This window comes from Fundulus heteroclitus, chromosome 5 (assembly GCF_011125445.2).
Source record: "Fundulus heteroclitus isolate FHET01 chromosome 5, MU-UCD_Fhet_4.1, whole genome shotgun sequence".
Classification (NCBI taxonomy): Eukaryota; Metazoa; Chordata; class Actinopteri; order Cyprinodontiformes; family Fundulidae; genus Fundulus; species Fundulus heteroclitus.
The window spans coordinates 5,201,578-5,219,066 of NC_046365.1; the positions used below are offsets into that span (position 1 = coordinate 5,201,578).

Genomic DNA, 17,489 nt, shown 5'->3' on the forward strand with positions numbered 1-17,489 from the left:
TCGCATGGTCGCGGAGTTGCGACGTCTTGCTTCCGGTTTGTCTGCCGGGGTCGCATCCGCGACGCCCCGCCTCTGACTCTGATTCCTGGATCGCCTTTCGCGAGGTCCACCTCCCACGCTGCGCAGCAATTAAAAGACGGCGCTCCTTGTCGTCGCTGCCCAGCGTTAACTTTTGCTGCTGCCCAGCATATTCAGACTTTGCTGCCCAGCGCCTTCTGGTTTTTGTTTGGAGTTATATTTTGGTGTTGTGTTCTAGTTCTGCTTTTGTTTCTGGTCTTTTTGTATATTTTTTATTGTTTTAGAAGAATTATTTCCGCCATCTGTTCTTTTGTTTTGCCTCAACCTTAGTTTTTGGTTTACTTAGGATTTTTTGGGATTTATGTTGTTTTGAGTATTGTGTTTTATTTTGTTGGTTTTGTCCGGGTTTTTGTGTCCCAGGTTATACTAGTCAATCGGGTTTTTCTTTAGCATTCTAATTTTTGTTTTTAGTCGGCTAGTTCGGGTTTTTGTTCTCCGTATTCTTGTTTTAGCCATAGCCCTGATTTAGTGTTCTAGGTTCGCCTTTAGTCTTCTGAGTTTTGTTTTTTAGTTCCAGTTTTTTTTTTTACCTTAGACTCCCTGTTCTGTTCCGTTTCATAGTTTTGCTTTAGCGTTTGGTTCCTTTCCTAGTTGTCAGTCTTGTTTTGATTTGTTTGTAGATCCGGTTTTAGTCCCTGTCTAGCCCCCGTAATTTCTGTCCTAGCCCTGTAGTTTTAGTCTTGTTCTGTATTTGTTTTTTCTTTATTAAGTTTTGTTTGTCTTTATTTTCCCCCCCCCCCCCCCCCCCCCCTTAGTATTTATGTGTTTGGGTTCCTGCGCCATCTGGGTTCCTGCGCTGCATGGGTTCCTGCGTTGGATGGAGTCCAGCGCTTTTAAAGGTCCCTGCGCTCTCTAAGGTCCCTGCGCTTTCTAGGTCCCTACACCCATCTGTTTTCTTTGTTTGTTTTTGCTCTGTTTAGGTCAGTTTAGTTCCCTTCAGTAGTTGTTTTGTTCTGTCTTGCCCTAGTGTCTCTGTTCTGTTCCCCTAGCCCTCTTGTTGTTCCCCTGTTTTAGGCGCATGCAGGTCGCCGCCAGAGCCCTCCGGCGCTCCCATGTCGCCGGCTGAGCCCTCTGGTGTGCCAGACTGTCGCTGCCCAGCGCACGCAGGTCGCCGCCAGAGCCCTCCGGTGCTTAAAGTCGCTGTCTGTGCCCTCTGGCGCCACTGGCCTCTTGCTGCTTAGCTTACCCTCTAGTTCCTGGTGTTTACGTTTAGCTTGATTCCCCGGCGTGTTTAGACGCCCTTTGTTCTTGGTTCCCCGGCGTGTTAGGACGCCCTCTGATTCTCGGTTTCCCGGCGTGTTAGGACGCCCTCTGATTCATGGTTCCCCGGCGTGTTAGGACGCCCTCTTTTCTCTGTTCCCCGGCGTGTTAGTACGCCCTCCGTTCTTGTTCCCTGGTGTTTTAGATATTCCTGTTTCCCTTCACGCCCTGGCAATCTCCTTCCTTGCGCCCCGGCGTTTTTCATCGCGCCCCGGTGTTCTCCCCACGCCCCGGCGTTCTTTTCCCCAAGCCCCGGTGTTTCCCTCACACCCCGGCGGGTGTCCCTCTGGCGTTGTCGTACGCCTGTTCTTCCCTCTGGCGTTATCGCACGCCTGTTCTTCCCTCTGGCGTTGTCGCACGCCTGTTCTTCCCTCTGGCGTTGTCGCACGCCTGTTCTTCCCTCTGGCGTTAAGTACGCCCGTTCCTTCCCTTTGGCGTTAAGTACGCCCGTTCCTTCCCTTTGGCGTTAAGTACGCCCGTTCCTTCCCTTTGGCGTTAAGTACGCCCGTTCTTTCCCTTTGGCGTTAAGTACGTCCGTTCTTTCCCTCTTGGCGTTTTCGTACGCCTATATTTTCCCCTTGGCGCTGTCATGCGTCCGTTTTGCCTCGGCGTTTCCCTCACGCCCCTGCAAACTTCTCCCTAGTGCCCCGGCGTTTCCCTCACGCCCCGGCGAGTTTCTCCCTTGCGCCCCGGCGATTCCCTCACGCCCTGGCGAACTTCTCCCTTACGCCCCGGCGGTTCCCTCACGCCCCGGCGATCTCGTCCCTTGGGCCCCAGCGCTCCTCTCACGCTCCAGCGTTGTGTCTCCTTGGCGTTTCCACACGCCCGTTCCTTGGCGTTTCCACACGCCCGTTCCTTGGCGTTTTCACACGCCCGTTCCTTGGCGTTTCCACACGCCCGTTCCTTGGCGTTTTCACACGCCCGTTCCTTGGCGCTGTTGAGCTCTGACGTGTCAGTCCGCCTGTCCTTTCCCCCTTGGCGTTTCATACGCCCGTTCCTTCCCTAGGCTTTTCTGTACGCCCGTTGCCTTCCTTAGCGCTGCCGTTGGTCCGTCCCTTCCCTTTGGCGCTGTCGTGCGCCCGTTCCTTCCCTTTGGCGCTGCCGTGCGCCCGTTCCTTCCCTTTGGCGCTGTGTCGCGCCCGTTCCTTCCCTTTGGCGCTGTGTCGCGCCCGTTCAGTCCCTTTGGCGCTGTGTCGCGCCCGTTCATTCCCTTTGGCGCTGTGTCGCGCCCGTTCATTCCCTTGGGCGCTGTGTCGCGCCCGTTCATTCCCTTGGGCGCTGTGTTGTGCCCGTTCTTTCCCTTTGGCGCTGTGTTGCGCCCGTTCCTTCCCTTTGGCGCTGTGTAGCGCTCGCTTTTTCCCCCGGCGCAGTCAAGCATTCGTGCCTTTCCCTGATGTGCCGCCCCCTGGTTGTGCTTTGGCACATCAGTGTTCTCTAGCTCCTTGGTTCCCCCGTGTTCTTTGGCTCCTTGATTCCCCGCTGTTCTCTAGTTCCTTGGTTCCCCGTGTTCTCTGGCCCCTTTTGGTTCCTCGTGTTTGCAGGCTCTTTGGTCCCTCAGTGTTCGGTTTCAACTCTTGCCCGCCTTCCTGGGCCCCCTCCACCCGCCCGGCGTGGGGATTCTGGGCCGTCCGGTGTCCGGCCTTGGGGGGGGGGGGGGTACTGTCAGGATGCAGCTTATTGGCTGCAGGCTGAGCCTCTCTCCCTCTCTCTTGTTCCTGCGCAGCCTGATCGGTTTCACCTGGCAGGCTGCAATTAACCCACAACTGCTTCCACCTGTTTCCACCGCTTTATAAGACTCACCTCTTTCTGTTCCCGTCGCCGGTCCATAGCGTTCACTCCCGCTCAGTCTCTGCCAGTATTCTTGTCAGCTCCGTTTTGTTACCGTCAGCCTGAAGACTCCGTTCAACCTGGTTTTTGTTACAGTCAGCCCATAGACTTTCCGTCAGTTTGTTTTCTCCAGAACACGGCTCCGATGTTCAGCTCTCCACTGCACGGTTCTGATGTTCAGCTCTCCACTGCACGGCTCAGACGTTCTGCCCTCCAGTGCACGGCTCTGAGGTTCGGCTCTCCACTGCACGGTTCTGACGTTCTGTTCTCCAGCGCTCGGCTCTGATGCTCTGCTCTCCAGCGCTCGGCTCTGATGCTCTGCTTTCCAGCACTCGGCTCAGATGTTCTGCTCTCCAGTGTTCGGCTCCAGAGTTCCTCCCGGTCAGTCTCTCCACACTCCTCCTGCCGGCCAGCTTCTACACCCTTCACCTCCGTCCGTTGAAAGACTCTGGTCTCATCATCCATCTTCCACACTATTCAATAAAAACTCACTCATAAGAACTGACTCTGTGTGTGCGTGCTGTGTCCGGGTTCATCCCAGAAAAATATATCATAACAAAAAGAACTCAGGCTTTCCGCACATTTACAGTTTTCTGGAAGTTTGTTTAAGATAAGCGGAGCATAGGAACTAAATGCTGCATCTCCATGTTTGGTTCTGGTTCTAGGTATGCAGAGTAGGCTGGAGCCAGAAGACCTGAGTGGTCTGGAGGGTTGATACACTGATAACAAGTCTGTAATGTATTTAGGTGCTAAGCCATTTAGGGATTTATAGACTAACAGAAGTATTTTAAAGTCTATTCTCTGAGATACAGGGAGCCAGTGAAAGGACTTTAGAACTGGGGTTATGTTTTCTACTTTCTTAGTCTTAGTGAGGACGCGGGCAGCAGTGTTCTGGATCAGCTGCAGCTGTCTGATCCACTTTTTAGGAAGACCTGTGAAAACACCGTTGCAGTAATCAATTCGACTAAAAATAAACGCATGGATTAGTTTTTCCAGAACCTGCTGAGACATCAATCCTTTAATCCTGGAAATGTTCTTCAGGTGATAGAAAGCCGACCTTGTAACTGTCTTTAGATGCTTTTGGAGGTTCAGGTCTGAGTCCATCACTACTCCCAGATTTTTGGGGCTTCTCCACACCGTAACTCTCCCAGATGTGGGGAAAACAGTAAAGGTGGACTCATCAGAGAACAATACATGTTTCAAATTGTCCACAGCCCTCCTCCTTGGGCTTGCACCATTGAAACCGACGTTTGGCATTGGCACGAGTGACCAAAGGTTTGGCTATAGCAGTCCGGCCGTGGATATTGACCCTGTGGAGCTCCCGACGGACAGTTTTGGTGGAAACAGGAGAGTTGGGGTGCACATTTAATTCTGCAGTGATTTGGGGAGCCGTGGTTTTATGTTTTTTGGATACAATCTGGGTTAGCACCCGAACATCCCTTTCAGACAGCTTCCTCTTGCATCCACAGTTAATCCTGTTGGATGTGGTTTGTCCTTCTTGGATACCGTGGCTCTTGATACATCACAAAGACTTGCTGTCTTGGTCACAGATGCACCAGCAAGACATGCACCAACAATTTGTCCTCTTTGGAACTCTGGTATGTCACCCATAATGTTGTGTGCATTGCAATATTTTGAGCAAAACTGTGCTCTTACCCTGCTAATTGGACCTTCACACTCTGCTCTTATTGGTTGAAGATTGGCCACCAGGCTGATCCAATTTAGCCATGAAACCTCCCACACTAAAATCAGAGGTGTTTCAGTTTCATTGTCCAACCCCTGTAGTTTGTAGCTGTAATAACAGAAGCTGCTTGCTGACTCTAGTTTGTTCCTATTCAGGTCCAAATATAACTTAAGTTTTGTCTCTGTTCAGCAGGAGAAGGTTTTAACACATTGTTCTAAGCATCTGTTCAGTGCATGGATGGGTTCAGAGTCACCTGGTGACATCATAATGTAGATCTGTGTATCATCTGCATAGTTATAATAACTAATCTTGTTTCTTGTTTTAACCTCAGCTAGTGGGAGCATATAGATATTGAATAGAAAGAGTCCCAGGATTGAACCACGGGGTACCCCACATGTGACTTTTGTCCACTCTGATGAGAGGGTAACCGAATGAGCCACAGAGAAGTCCCTGTTCTTTAGCAAGGATTTGAACCTGTTGCGTGCAGTGCCAGAGAGTCCAACCCAGCTCTCCCAGCGGTTTAATAATATAATATGGTTAACTATGTGTTATAAGAATTATTATTCTTAAGTCACTATGGCCTCACACCACTCGGACAGAGGAGGCCTGGAGACCTGATGTCTGTGTATAAGATCCACTGTTTTCTGATTGCAAGGCCAAATTCTGCAGCTGCTGAGGGATACTGATTGTTTACGATAGACTGTCTTTGTTTTGTCTCATGGGAGAGCCACGGTGCAGTATTAGGGGAAGCCCGAAAAGCGAGGCAGGCAGAGACAGGGCAGACGCAGACCGCAGCGGAACAGAGAGGTGCGATTACTTTCCAACTATGTGAATCTCTGCTCTGTTTCTCAATAAAAGTGCTGGAACGTCATACCACCGTCTCGTCATTTGGTAAAGATGGGAACTCAGTTACTATTGTTTAATATTCCACCCAAAACTCCCATAACACTATGTCAAATGCTGCACTGAGGTCCAACAGAACAAACACTGTAGTCATTCCACAGTCTGAGACCACCAACTTTGACGAGAGTAGTCTCAGTACTGTGTTGAGCATGGAAACTGGATAAACACAAAGCAGCTGGTCATTGTAAGGAACCTATTTAATAGTTGAAACACAGCTTTTTCAATAATTTTACTGATAAATGGCAGTTTGGAGATTGGCCTGTAAGGTTGGAGATTACAACACACAGGATGTGGAATATAATATTGACCCAGATAATATTATGTAGTTCAAAGGGAATATACAACTAACTGCATGTGGTTATGAGTAGTGCTGGAGAACCCAATATTCAGCCAGACACAGAGTTACGTTTTTAAATAGTTTTTTGCAAGGATGAGTAATGATAGACTAGGCAGGCAAGCAAAACCAAACTGGGTGGATGAGTAGTGGATGATGAGGCAGGCAAAACCAGACAGACCAGGAGATGCTGGCAGTGACAGACTTGAACCAGTGATGAAGGTAGGAGCTGACCAGAACAGGCGATGCGGACCAAAGAACCACTAGAATGAGCAGAGTAAGCAGCTGGAACTCATGAGGAGACAGGACAGACTTGTGCAGCAGTGGCGGCTGGTGCTAAAAAAACTGAGGGGGGCGCACACAAGCAAACAAATGAAAAACAAACAAAAAAAAAATCTTAAAAAATAGCACTATTTGAACATGAATTTTGCCCTCCTTTCCTTCTGCCCAGCAAATTTCTCAATTATATTCTTGTTAAAGTCAGTCATCTCTGTGACTAGTCTTTTCTCCATTGACAACATGGCCAATGCATTCAGCCTGTCCTGAGTCATTGAGTTTCTCAGAAAAGTCTTGATTCTTTTCAGAGTTGAAAAGCACCTTTCAGCTTTTGCTGTGGTCATGGGTGTGGTGATGAGGATCTTCAAGAGCGTGACAGTTTCTGAAAAGACTTCTTCTAGATTGTTTTCCTGATTTTAATAACATTTGCTGCCATTTTTTAAGGCTGTGTTATAAAATGTGTTACAGCATTTTTGTGGGACAAGATTATACAAAATTCAGTAACCAAATGTTTTATTCCCCATTACCCATAAACTTCAGTACAACTTAAATGATAAAATATCTTGCTGACAAACATTATATCAACATACCTACACAGCATAGACACAACTAAAGGTATTTCTAACTACAACACACATCTTCCTAATATATTAAATAACGTTACTATAAACCAGTGTAACAGTGATTTTCCACAACAACTCACCTCTGCAGCAATCCTTTCATGGTCTTCTACACTGAGTATCCGACGCCTCTTCACTGGCTGACTACTAGCTACACTGTTTTGTCCAACCATGGAGTGGAGAGATCACTTGCCTGCTGCTGAATTTGTAAATTAAGACGATCCGGTCCAAGCTCCTTTATCCTGTTTTTTTCTTCAAGTGAACGCTTTGCAAAAGCATTTTTTTGTAAAGACAAAACAGAATTTTCTCTCATTTTAAAACTACTCCACTTTGCAAGCATAACCGTGAATCAACCTAACGAACCGCAGCTGCGCTGAGTCGAATCGGGGATTGTCCAATCACACAATGTTTTTAAAAAAATTAGCCAGTACTGACACTCTACCAGTAATGACACAACAGAATGGGTGTGTCCGGGACGCAGAGCGCTGCGCCCCTATGGAAAACCCTAGATAACCAATTAAAAGTCAGCCTCAGATCACGTGCTTGCCCAAGTTGCTGTGCCTACATTCACTCTCATTAGACCGGCGCCCTGCACATAGGAAAGGAAGTGTGCACAATGTGAGCAATTAAATAGAATTATGTATTTACTATTTTAATAAGTTCTAACATGTCTATTGGACACACAGTATGAATAAATACATTTTTAAGTACTTTGCAGTTCAGAAATCATTTATTATCTAAACGATTTAAAGGGGGCGGCGCCCGAGCGCCCCCTACTGGCCAGCCGCCACTGTTGTGCAGCACGCAGACACTGGCATCTTGCAACAGTGAGGGCTGAACACAAACAGAGCAGAAGAGGCCAGCTGGCTGCTCTCACAGAAACTGGTAGAGGCACGGCGGCAGTGCAGATGATACAAGGCGAGACATTGTGGCAAGGAGTGGTTGAGTGAGGCTGGTGTAAATAGAGAGAATGACAAGGAGACAGGGTAAGCACTATTTAGTGGCAGCATGGTGGAACTGATCTGAGCTGATTGACTGGTGACTGAGCAATGGACTGGGCTGATTGGATGGTGACACATGGCTGTTGACTAAAGGGACTGGAAACTAATAAATCCAGAAAAGTCCAAAAATAAAGAAAAAAAAAACAAAACCACGACAAGAGCTCTTTACTATTCAGTTCAATAGTTGAAGTCTTTAAGCTAACTTTGAACACAACAAGCTCTACCATTTCAGCATCAATTTAATGTTATTGCTATATCTGAAACATGGATAACAGAAAGTAAAGGAGCTAATTTTGAATTGAAAGGATATTAAACCATATAAACAGGCAAAATAAAGGAGGGTTGTATTGGCCGTGTTTGTGGAAAAAAACCCTGAACAACAGGATCAAAGGCACGTGGACGATAACACTGAACAATTTGCTGGAATGCATAACAATTGAGCTCATAATGGATGGTGCTAAAAATATTGTTGTTAGTTGTAGATACAGAGTACCTGGCTCAAATGTAGAGTTACTTAAGGACTGGATAGAGGAAACATTTACAAGGAGAAATAACAGAATGTATTTATGTGCAGATATTAATATTGATTTGCTTAATCCATGTAACCACAGTCCCACAGAAGAATTTCTGAATACTATTTACAGTTTGAATTTACTTTCAAAAATAACTAAACCATAAAGAATTACAACACACTGTGCAACTCCTATTGATAAGTGTTTACAAATGATCTAACCAACAGTACAGTAAGTGGTTTGTTGATAAATGATATTACAGATGAATCACTGATATTTACAATAATAAATCAACCTAGTAAAAATAATGACTCAGAGAGAAATTACAATTATAGACATATGAGATCAGTGTATCAAAACATTTAAGAATAATTTAATGGAGCAAGACTGGACTGCAATTGTCAGGGTTCTCTGTGTTTGCCTGCTCTAACTCTGCTCCTCAGGTGTGTCTAGTTGGTTGTGGGGGCGTGGTCCACACCTGCAGCTCATTGGAGGCGGCTTCCTCTGGCTTCTTAAGCAGAGCACTGACAGATGGAAGATGCCAGAGCCTTAAACAAGTCATACTACGAACAAGCGCCTGGAAATCTGCTTGTGAGTTTTTCCTACACTCAACTTTTGACTAACTTTGAGTCTCCTGTTTTTGTCATAGTTTTTTGGTGCTGGTAAGCACTCACCTACCTTGACGCTCTGTCCGAAGAATCACCTCCAGAATCACTAGGCTCAGATTTTACTCTGGTTAATCCATCTGTCACTCGACCCAGCGGATGCTTGCTCCGGATCCCTCGTCAGCTGCTGCTGCTGCCCTCCAGCCACTAGCCACCCACTCCATCTAGAGCAGGCTCACAGGGTTCCCTTGGCACTCTCGCCTCCCCGGTTAGGTCTGCCCGGCTAATGGTAAGCAGAGCACGTTCTGACCATTACTGGATTCTAGCCGTAGATCTAACAACTTTGTTCTCTTGCAGTCTCCTCCGCTTCGACGTTCAGACCTCGCTGCTGCAGTCAATATTTCGTCCTTGTTATTTGCACATTTCCTAATAAACTGTTTAAAGCTAGCAGGCTGTCGCGTCGCCTGTTCGTATCTGCATGTGGGCAAAACATCTGAAAACCATGATGGCAATATGTAAGACAATGGAGACTGATGAGGCATATGAGTCTTTGTTCCTCCAACATGTTAAACAGCTCCCATTAATACTATTCGATTGTTGTCACGCTGCCAGAGTAATTCATTCATCATTAAAACACATTCTGCATTTGAAGGTCTATATGTTATGATAACATCTAACATAAATCCTCAAATTCATTCAACCTAATTTTCATTTAACTGTGTTATTTGTTCATAATTAATGTTCTCCTTGAAAATAAAATGGTTTGCTAGATTATGTCAACAAACCCAGGGACACTTTTCAAATGTCATTCGTCTCTACTTTCTTTCATGTTTTGTTTTAATCCAAATCCATGTAAAATTTTAACATGTTCTACATTTTCAACTGAGTCACTGAGACACAGTAAAATAACTCAGATTAAGCCAGTTTTCTGATCAATCCTCTGCCGAAAGACCTAACGCTGCTTCCCTGTAAGGTGCAGCCATTACACTATGAATTTATAATTTAACATGGATTGTATTTAGAAATATTTATATTTTAATATTGTGTAAAATTTTAAAGAACGAATGCACAGACGTCTGTTCTATTTGAATTACCAAAGTTGTTTTTTAAACAGCAGTTAAAAATGTATAAGATCTTCCAAATATTACATGCAATTTCAGGGGTTACCATGGCAACAATGATTCCATGTTGTCTCTTTGCCATGGTTACGTTTAAACGTAAAACAAAACAATGTTTTGAAATAGTTGCATATTGCTGAAACTATCCAGGGTTGATCGATAAATTCGGTGCAGTGATATTTAATCACGTCAGCGCTCTCAAAGTGATTTAAAAAGTCTTCAGGCAACACTCAGAGTTTGACTGCGATTGAAGTTAGGGTAAGAAATCAAAACAATCCTTTAATATCGACATTATTAGTTCAATGATTTGAAAAGTAGTTATTGAACCTCTAAAAGTCTTCACTGAATGTTTTCTACAGCTGAGTTATAGTGCTTTGCTAAAGTATTCACACCCCTTAATTGTTGACAAAATACAGTTTATTTCATCTTGATTAAATATGACAGAGTAACACATGGTAGTGCATAATTATAGAGAAGAATGGAAATATCTACCCCTCCATCAATCCCTCCATTTTCTACACCTGCTAATCCTTGCGTGGAGGATGGTGTGTATCTCCAGAAGTCACCGGGTGGGTGGCGGGGTATACCATGGACAGGTTGCTAGTCAATTGGAAGAAAGAAATTTGTTTACGTTTTTTTATATATATTTTTTTTTAATAAAAGTCGATTAAAATGAGTGAATATTTGAAACAGTTAATTTTTGAAGAAGTGTAAACATTTTGTTGAACCACTTTTCACTGCAATTGGTTTAACTTTTCCCCATTCTTGTTTGTAAAATCATTTAAGTCCAGTCAGAATGTATTGAGGGCATCTGTGGAAATAATTTTCCAAGTTTTGTCACAGATTCTCAATACAACTGAGGTTTGGACTGTGACTAGGCCATTTTTAGTAATGTTCTTTAGTTTGGCTGCCCTGCTGGAAGGTGAACCTCTGCCCCAGACCCACATCTTTTGCAGCCTCTAACAGGGTTTCTTCCAGGTTTGCCCTGAATTTGGCTCCTTCCATTTTCCAAAAAAGTCTGACTGGCTTCACAGTTCCCTTCTAAAAAATCAAGTCCCACATACTTCTGCAAGGCACTGTAAATCAATGACTTTATCTAATGTCTTTGTCTGATGAAAACCACATTTTGCATTTGAAGGTCTATATGTTATGATCAAAATGAAACATCAATCCTCAAATTCATTCAACCTAATTTTCATTTAACCGTGTTATTTGTTCATAATTTATGTTCTCCTTGAAAATAAAATAACACACTTCTATTACCCTGGGTTTGCTAGATTATGTCAGCAAGCCCAGGGACACTCTTCAAATGTCATTCGTCTCTACTTTCTTTTATGTTTTATTTTAATCCAAATCCATGTGAAATTTTAACATGTTCTACATTTTTAACTGAGTCACTGAGACACAGTAAAATAACTCAGATTAAGCCAGTTTTCTGGATCAATCCTCTGCCGACAGACCTAACGCTGCTTCCCTATAAGGTGCAGCCATTACACAATATGAATTTATAATTTAACGTGGATTGTATTACTTAGAATTATTTATCTATATTTTAATATTGATATTTGTGTAAAACTGTAGTTAAAGAACAACAAATGCACAGAGACGTCTGTTCTATTTGAATTACCAAAGTTGTTCATTGTTGTTTTTTAAAAAACAGCAGTTAAAAATTTATATAAGATCTTCCAAATATCACATGCAATTTCAGGGGTTACCATGGCAACAATGATTCCAAGTTGTCTCTCTGCCGTGGTTACGTCTACAAAACAAAAAATGTTAAATAGTTGCATTTTGCTGAAACTATCCAGGGTTGATTGATAAATTCGGTGCAGTGATACTTAATCACGTCAGCGCTCTCAAAGTGATCTAAAAAGTCTTCAGGCAACACTCAGAGTTTGACTGCGATTGAAGTGAGGGTAAGAAATCAAAACAATCCTTTAATATCGACATTATTAGTTCAATGATTTGAAAAGTAGTTATTGAACCTCTAAAAGTCTTCACTGACTGTTTTCTACAGTTGAGTTATAGTGCTTTGCTAAAGTATTAACACCCCTTAATTGTTGACAAAATACAGTTTATTTCATCAGGATTAAATATGACAGAGTAACACATGGTAGTGCATAATTGGAGAGAAGAATGGAAATATCTACCCCTCCATCAAGCCCTCAATTTTCTACACCTGCTAATCCTTGTGGGGAGGATGGTGTGTATCTCCAGATGTCACCGGGTGGGTGGTGGGGTATACCATGGACAGGTTGCTAGTCAATTGGAAGAAAGAAATTTGTTGACGTTTATTTTATAATTTTTTTTTAAATAAAACTCGATTAAAATGAGTGAATATTTGAAACAGAAAATATTTGAAGAAGTGTAAACATTTTGTTGAACCACTTTTCTCTGCAATTGGTTTAACTTTTTCCCATGCTTGTTTGTAAAATAATTAAAGTCCAGTCAGAATGTATTGAGGGCATCTGTAGAAATCATTTTCCAAGTTTTGTCACAGATTCTCAATACAACTGAGGTTTGGACTGTGACTAGTCATGATCAAACTTTGTTTTCTAGTTTGGCTGTTGGTTTAGGTCTGTTGCCCTGCTGCAAGGTGAACCTCTGCCCCAGACCCACATCTTTTGCAGCCTCTAACAGGGTTTCTTCCAGGATTGCCCTGAATTTGGTTCCTTCCATTTTCCTATAAAGTCTGACTAGCTTCACAGTTCCCTTCTAAAAAAACAAGTCCCACATACTTCTGCAAGACACTGTAAATCAATGACTTTATCTAATGATTTTTATCTGATAAAAAAACACATTTTGTATTTCAAGGTCTATTTGTTATGATCAAAATGAAAGATATCTTTTCTGCAAATCATTTAAGATCATTTTCACCTAACCATGTTTTTTGTTGACAGCTTATGTTCTCCTTTGCGATAAAATAAGAAGCCTCCTCAATGACCCTGGGTTTGCTGGACTAGGTCACCGTGTGAGGCAGGAACACTTTCTAAATGTCATTCCTCTTTATTGTCTTTCATGTTTTGTTTTAATCCAACTGTGTCAGATGTGAAATAATCAATAACATGTTCTACATTTTCAACTGGATCACTGAGACACAGTAAAATAACTGAAATTAAGCCAGTTTTCTGGATCAAGCCTGTTCTGTTTGAGTAACCAGAGCTGTTCATTGTTGTTTTTTAAACAACAGTAGTTTAAAATTAATATGGAATGTTCCAAATATCACAAGCAAGCTCAGGGGTTACCATGGAAACCACATTTCCATTTTGTGTCTCTGCCATGGTTACGTTTAGAAAACAAAATGTTTTTAAATAGTTGCATTTTGCTGAAACTTTCCAGAGTTGATAGATAATTCAGTGGAGTAAATTCATATTTAATCACATCAGCACTCTCAAAGTGATCTGAAAAGTCTTTAGACAACACTCAGAGTTTGAACACGACTGAAGTAAGGGTAAGAAATCAAAACAATCCTTTAATAGCTACAATTTATTGTTCAATGATTTTAGGTATAGCATAAACTCTGATATTATGTAGCATGCATATTAAGGTGACAGTAGCTCAAGCATTTTTTTTTTAAATTGGCATGATTAAAACTTGATTACATGTGCTTTATGGGATTTTTAAGGGAGCGACATGCTCCAAAATACAAGATTAACCTCACAAAAAACACTGTGTTAATCTATAAAACAACAGCAGTCGCATTAGGTTTGGTCCGAGGATTTCTGAGCAGGCTGCTATTCCACCAGAGGATGGCTAATTTATTAACATAAAACAACCCAGAACCCAGAGTTAGTTTCCTATAAGTGCATGTTTGGACAATGAGGAGAGGCAATGTGAGACAATATGACTGACAGCGTGGCTAGCTGATGATGGGATCAGGTTTATAGACACTAATGTCCTGCAAAATGATATGGTTATTTCACCCCGATACATTTAAAACATTTCTAGTTTACAGTTTTAAATCTTTACACTGGTCAACCCCAGATGGTTGTATTGAACACTGATTACAAAATCCTTTTAACACACTTGATTTGTTACACCTTGAATCTGAAAATGGGTATCATGAGCAGGATCAGACGCTCACCCAGGCGGCCATTCATTCAGGAAACAACGCTGATAAAAGATTTAAGTTTATTTAAATAGATTTTCTATCTATGCAGATATGAGGAAAATGCCTCTATGTGGAGAAAAATGGTTTATTCTACCTCTTTGGAAACACAAATAACAGTGTTTATGGTGAGAAGGTAAACAAGATGTTTCTTGGTTGATATCAGCTCGGTTTAGTATAGTTCAATTCAAAAACAATTCAGAGGTTTTTATTTAGGACTACAATAAAGCCTGGATAACAAAAAAAGGCCCGTTATGCTCATACAGAAGGACGTGTATTCAGTTGTTTTTCCTGGTGACTGTTTCCTGGTTGTATGGCTGTTTATTTATTATGTTGTATGAGTGAAATTTCAATATCGATATTAATAATGATGTTTTAAAATCTTCATGGTTTTATTTCACAATCATGCCTCCTAGATATTTGAAAGCAACCTTCAGTTCTCTTTGACTCTCCTCCAGTTTCAGCCTGTTTGGTGGTGTCTTCTGCCACTAAAGAAGAGGGTTCCAGTCATGATGACTGGGACCCAAGGTCCAAGGAGGGAGCAGCCTAATGCAGAGGTCAACATGGCTGGACCAGGAGAGCAGCAGCCCGACCAGACCACGGCCCACCTGAGGTGTTTTGGTTGGAGGCCAGCCGTACCGTTCCGTCAGCGGCTCTTTCAGTTGGTCTTTAGTACATATCCTTTGCCGATGGCTTCAGTCGCCATTTGCTAAAACCAATAACGCATTTCAACTCTAACCTGTCTAACACTACTTTACATTTTTCAGACTAATCATTTTAAAAATGTTGGTCCAGTGTGTGAGCCTCAACCTCAGTTATAATGAAACTGTTTCATTTTGTTTTGTCCTTAACTTCTGACACTGGGTTAAACTGCATCTCTATCCTGATCATCCTTATCAACTGCATCATTCAAGGAAATTTTCAGCCCTGCATAGAGGACCACCTGCTGCAGGATGTGAGATCTGAACTCATTTAGCCACATGTAACCACAAACTGTTGTCACTGCCTGTCTGTAAAGCACGATGTTTCCTTCTTTCCAACCAGATTTTGGTATGCTTTGTCTTTGTCTACTTCCTGGTGGAGATGCTGATCAAAGTGACGGCCCTGGGCCTGACGGTCTACCTCCAACACAACTGGCACAAGTTTGACGTCTTCATTCTCTGTGGAGAGTTAGTGACCCTCTATTCCTCATGCCGATTCTGTGTTGCAGACACAAACTTGACAGCAATAAAGTAAACGAAACACAAAACCCTGCCTTTACTCTCCTCAGGCTCCTGGATTTCTCTCTGAAGGCGTTGGGGTTCCACATGGAGATCTGCTACGTGCTCACCCCATTGCGACTGTTCAGCAGGGTAGACGGTAGGGTTGCCAACTCAGCACTTACAAAATACAGGACAGCTTTGAGTGGGGAGGGGGGTCATTCTCAAATAATGTCACATTTACCTGGAGACAGCTCGACAGCAACTGCAATACCAATCATTTTGGTAGATGATGACGTTCAGAGAGCTTCATTTCTACATGCTTCACTTGAGAAATCCAGGATAGAACAGCTTAAGAGCTTAATGCAAAAAGCAGACTTAAAAATTTATTTTCTAAAGTCGCAAACCAGTCCTTTTTTTCCTTTTCTTTTTTTGTTGTAAAATTACAAAATACAGAACAAAGATAGGGCAAATTGTACATGTATCTCAAATCAACTTAACATCGGCTCAGATTAAGCCAGATAATGACTCTCTTTCAAATTTAGGAGCCAAGATCATGAAAACACAGCGAATTGCAGGCTGCAGTCAAAATACTGGAATTAAGTGTCAAATCTAGGACAAAACAAACTACTTGAGTAGTAGTTAAAGCCCAAATTAAATAAAAATAACTTAATTGTGTTGAAATCATTTGCTGACATATTGAACCCCCCCCCCCCACACACACACACACACACACACACCCCCCCACCCCCCTGGTTGTCAATGTGATTAGAGATAAGATGTATAAATTCAGTCCATTAACTGTTAGCCAAATATTTTCAAGTAATCGGTCTGTCTGCCAATTGGTGTGGTGTCCATACATTCATCTCATATTTAACGCCTACAATAGAAAAATATTCTGTACAACCGGTGCATTTATACTAAAAACAGGTGTAAAGGTTGTAGCCATCAAATATAATCCTAATAAGATTGTAACCAATTATTAAATCAACAGTGAGATTAAATCCCAGGAATTTATGTGATGCCATTCCATCAATAAAACTTGCATTCAGTAGTAAAGCTGAGTAGACAGAGACCCATGAAAATTCTGTAAATCAAGTGAGACAAAGAGCCTGAAACCCGCCTGTGTTCACCTCTGCAGAGATGCGGAAACTGGTGTCCATGCTCCTGGGCATCCTGCCCATGCTGGGAAACGTCCTCATCCTCTATGCCTTCGTCGTCTACATCTTCGGCCTGGTGGGGGTCCAGCTGTGGGCGGGGGACCTGCGCTACAGATGCTTCCTGGGAGAGGACATTGCAACGTATGAAACCTTCCTTCTTCCTCTGGGTTTCATTATATCTGCAGGAAAATATTCAGTCTGTGAATTCATTCAGGAATTTAAAACTTTCAGAATTCTTCCTGAAATTTCCTAAAGACCGAAGAAATAAATGTGGAGCTTGGTGAGAATTGTGAACAGGCCCAAAATGGCAGCAGTCCAACAAACAAAACAAAAAATAATTGTTACAATATGTCATTGTTTTAATTAAACCAGAAATAATATGTTTACATGAAAGTGAAAAACATGTTATATGTTTAAATTATGTATTATTATAGAATAATGGTTATATGAGAACATCTCCTTTATTTGAATTGTCTGCATATTAAAATCATAAATAGTTATCTCTTTATTTATTTAATTATATTACAGCTAAATAAAATGAAACTATCACTGCGACTTACCAGACTCTACTATATTCTTTATCTGTCAATTTCAGACCAATCATCTTTACGTATCTTTAAATTAGTTTATTATAAATGTATTTATCATATACTAATAAAACATTTTGAATAGTGTAAATAATATTAAATAGATTATTGCACGTATAACTGTTTAGGTTATTCATTAAATTAATTATTAAATATTTAGGTGTCAACCATTTTGATTTTGAACTATTATAGTTTACAATCTTAAAAAACTATTATT

The 17,489-nt window shown here is 42.3% G+C and overlaps 1 protein-coding gene across 4 annotated transcripts in view; it reads left to right on the forward strand.

Moving 5' to 3' along the window:
• Positions 1-11,992: 11,992 nt before the first annotated feature.
• The window catches only part of LOC105918388 (voltage-dependent T-type calcium channel subunit alpha-1I-like), a 45,916-nt gene continuing 40,419 nt past the window's right edge, over positions 11,993-17,489 (forward strand). For 2 of the 4 annotated variants that reach the window (XM_036136758.1, XM_036136761.1), the window contains exons 1-6: positions 11,993-12,134; positions 14,785-15,002; positions 15,188-15,281; positions 15,371-15,495; positions 15,597-15,685; positions 16,667-16,826. In XM_036136758.1, the coding sequence (XP_035992651.1) occupies positions 14,836-15,002; positions 15,188-15,281; positions 15,371-15,495; positions 15,597-15,685; positions 16,667-16,826 (635 nt within the window). In that variant the 5' untranslated portion in view covers positions 11,993-12,134; positions 14,785-14,835. Of the gene's footprint in view, positions 12,135-13,118; positions 13,195-14,784; positions 15,003-15,187; positions 15,282-15,370; positions 15,496-15,596; positions 15,686-16,666; positions 16,827-17,489 lie in introns of all 4 variants that reach the window. The other 2 variants (XM_036136759.1, XM_036136760.1) reach the window with 2 other exon arrangements.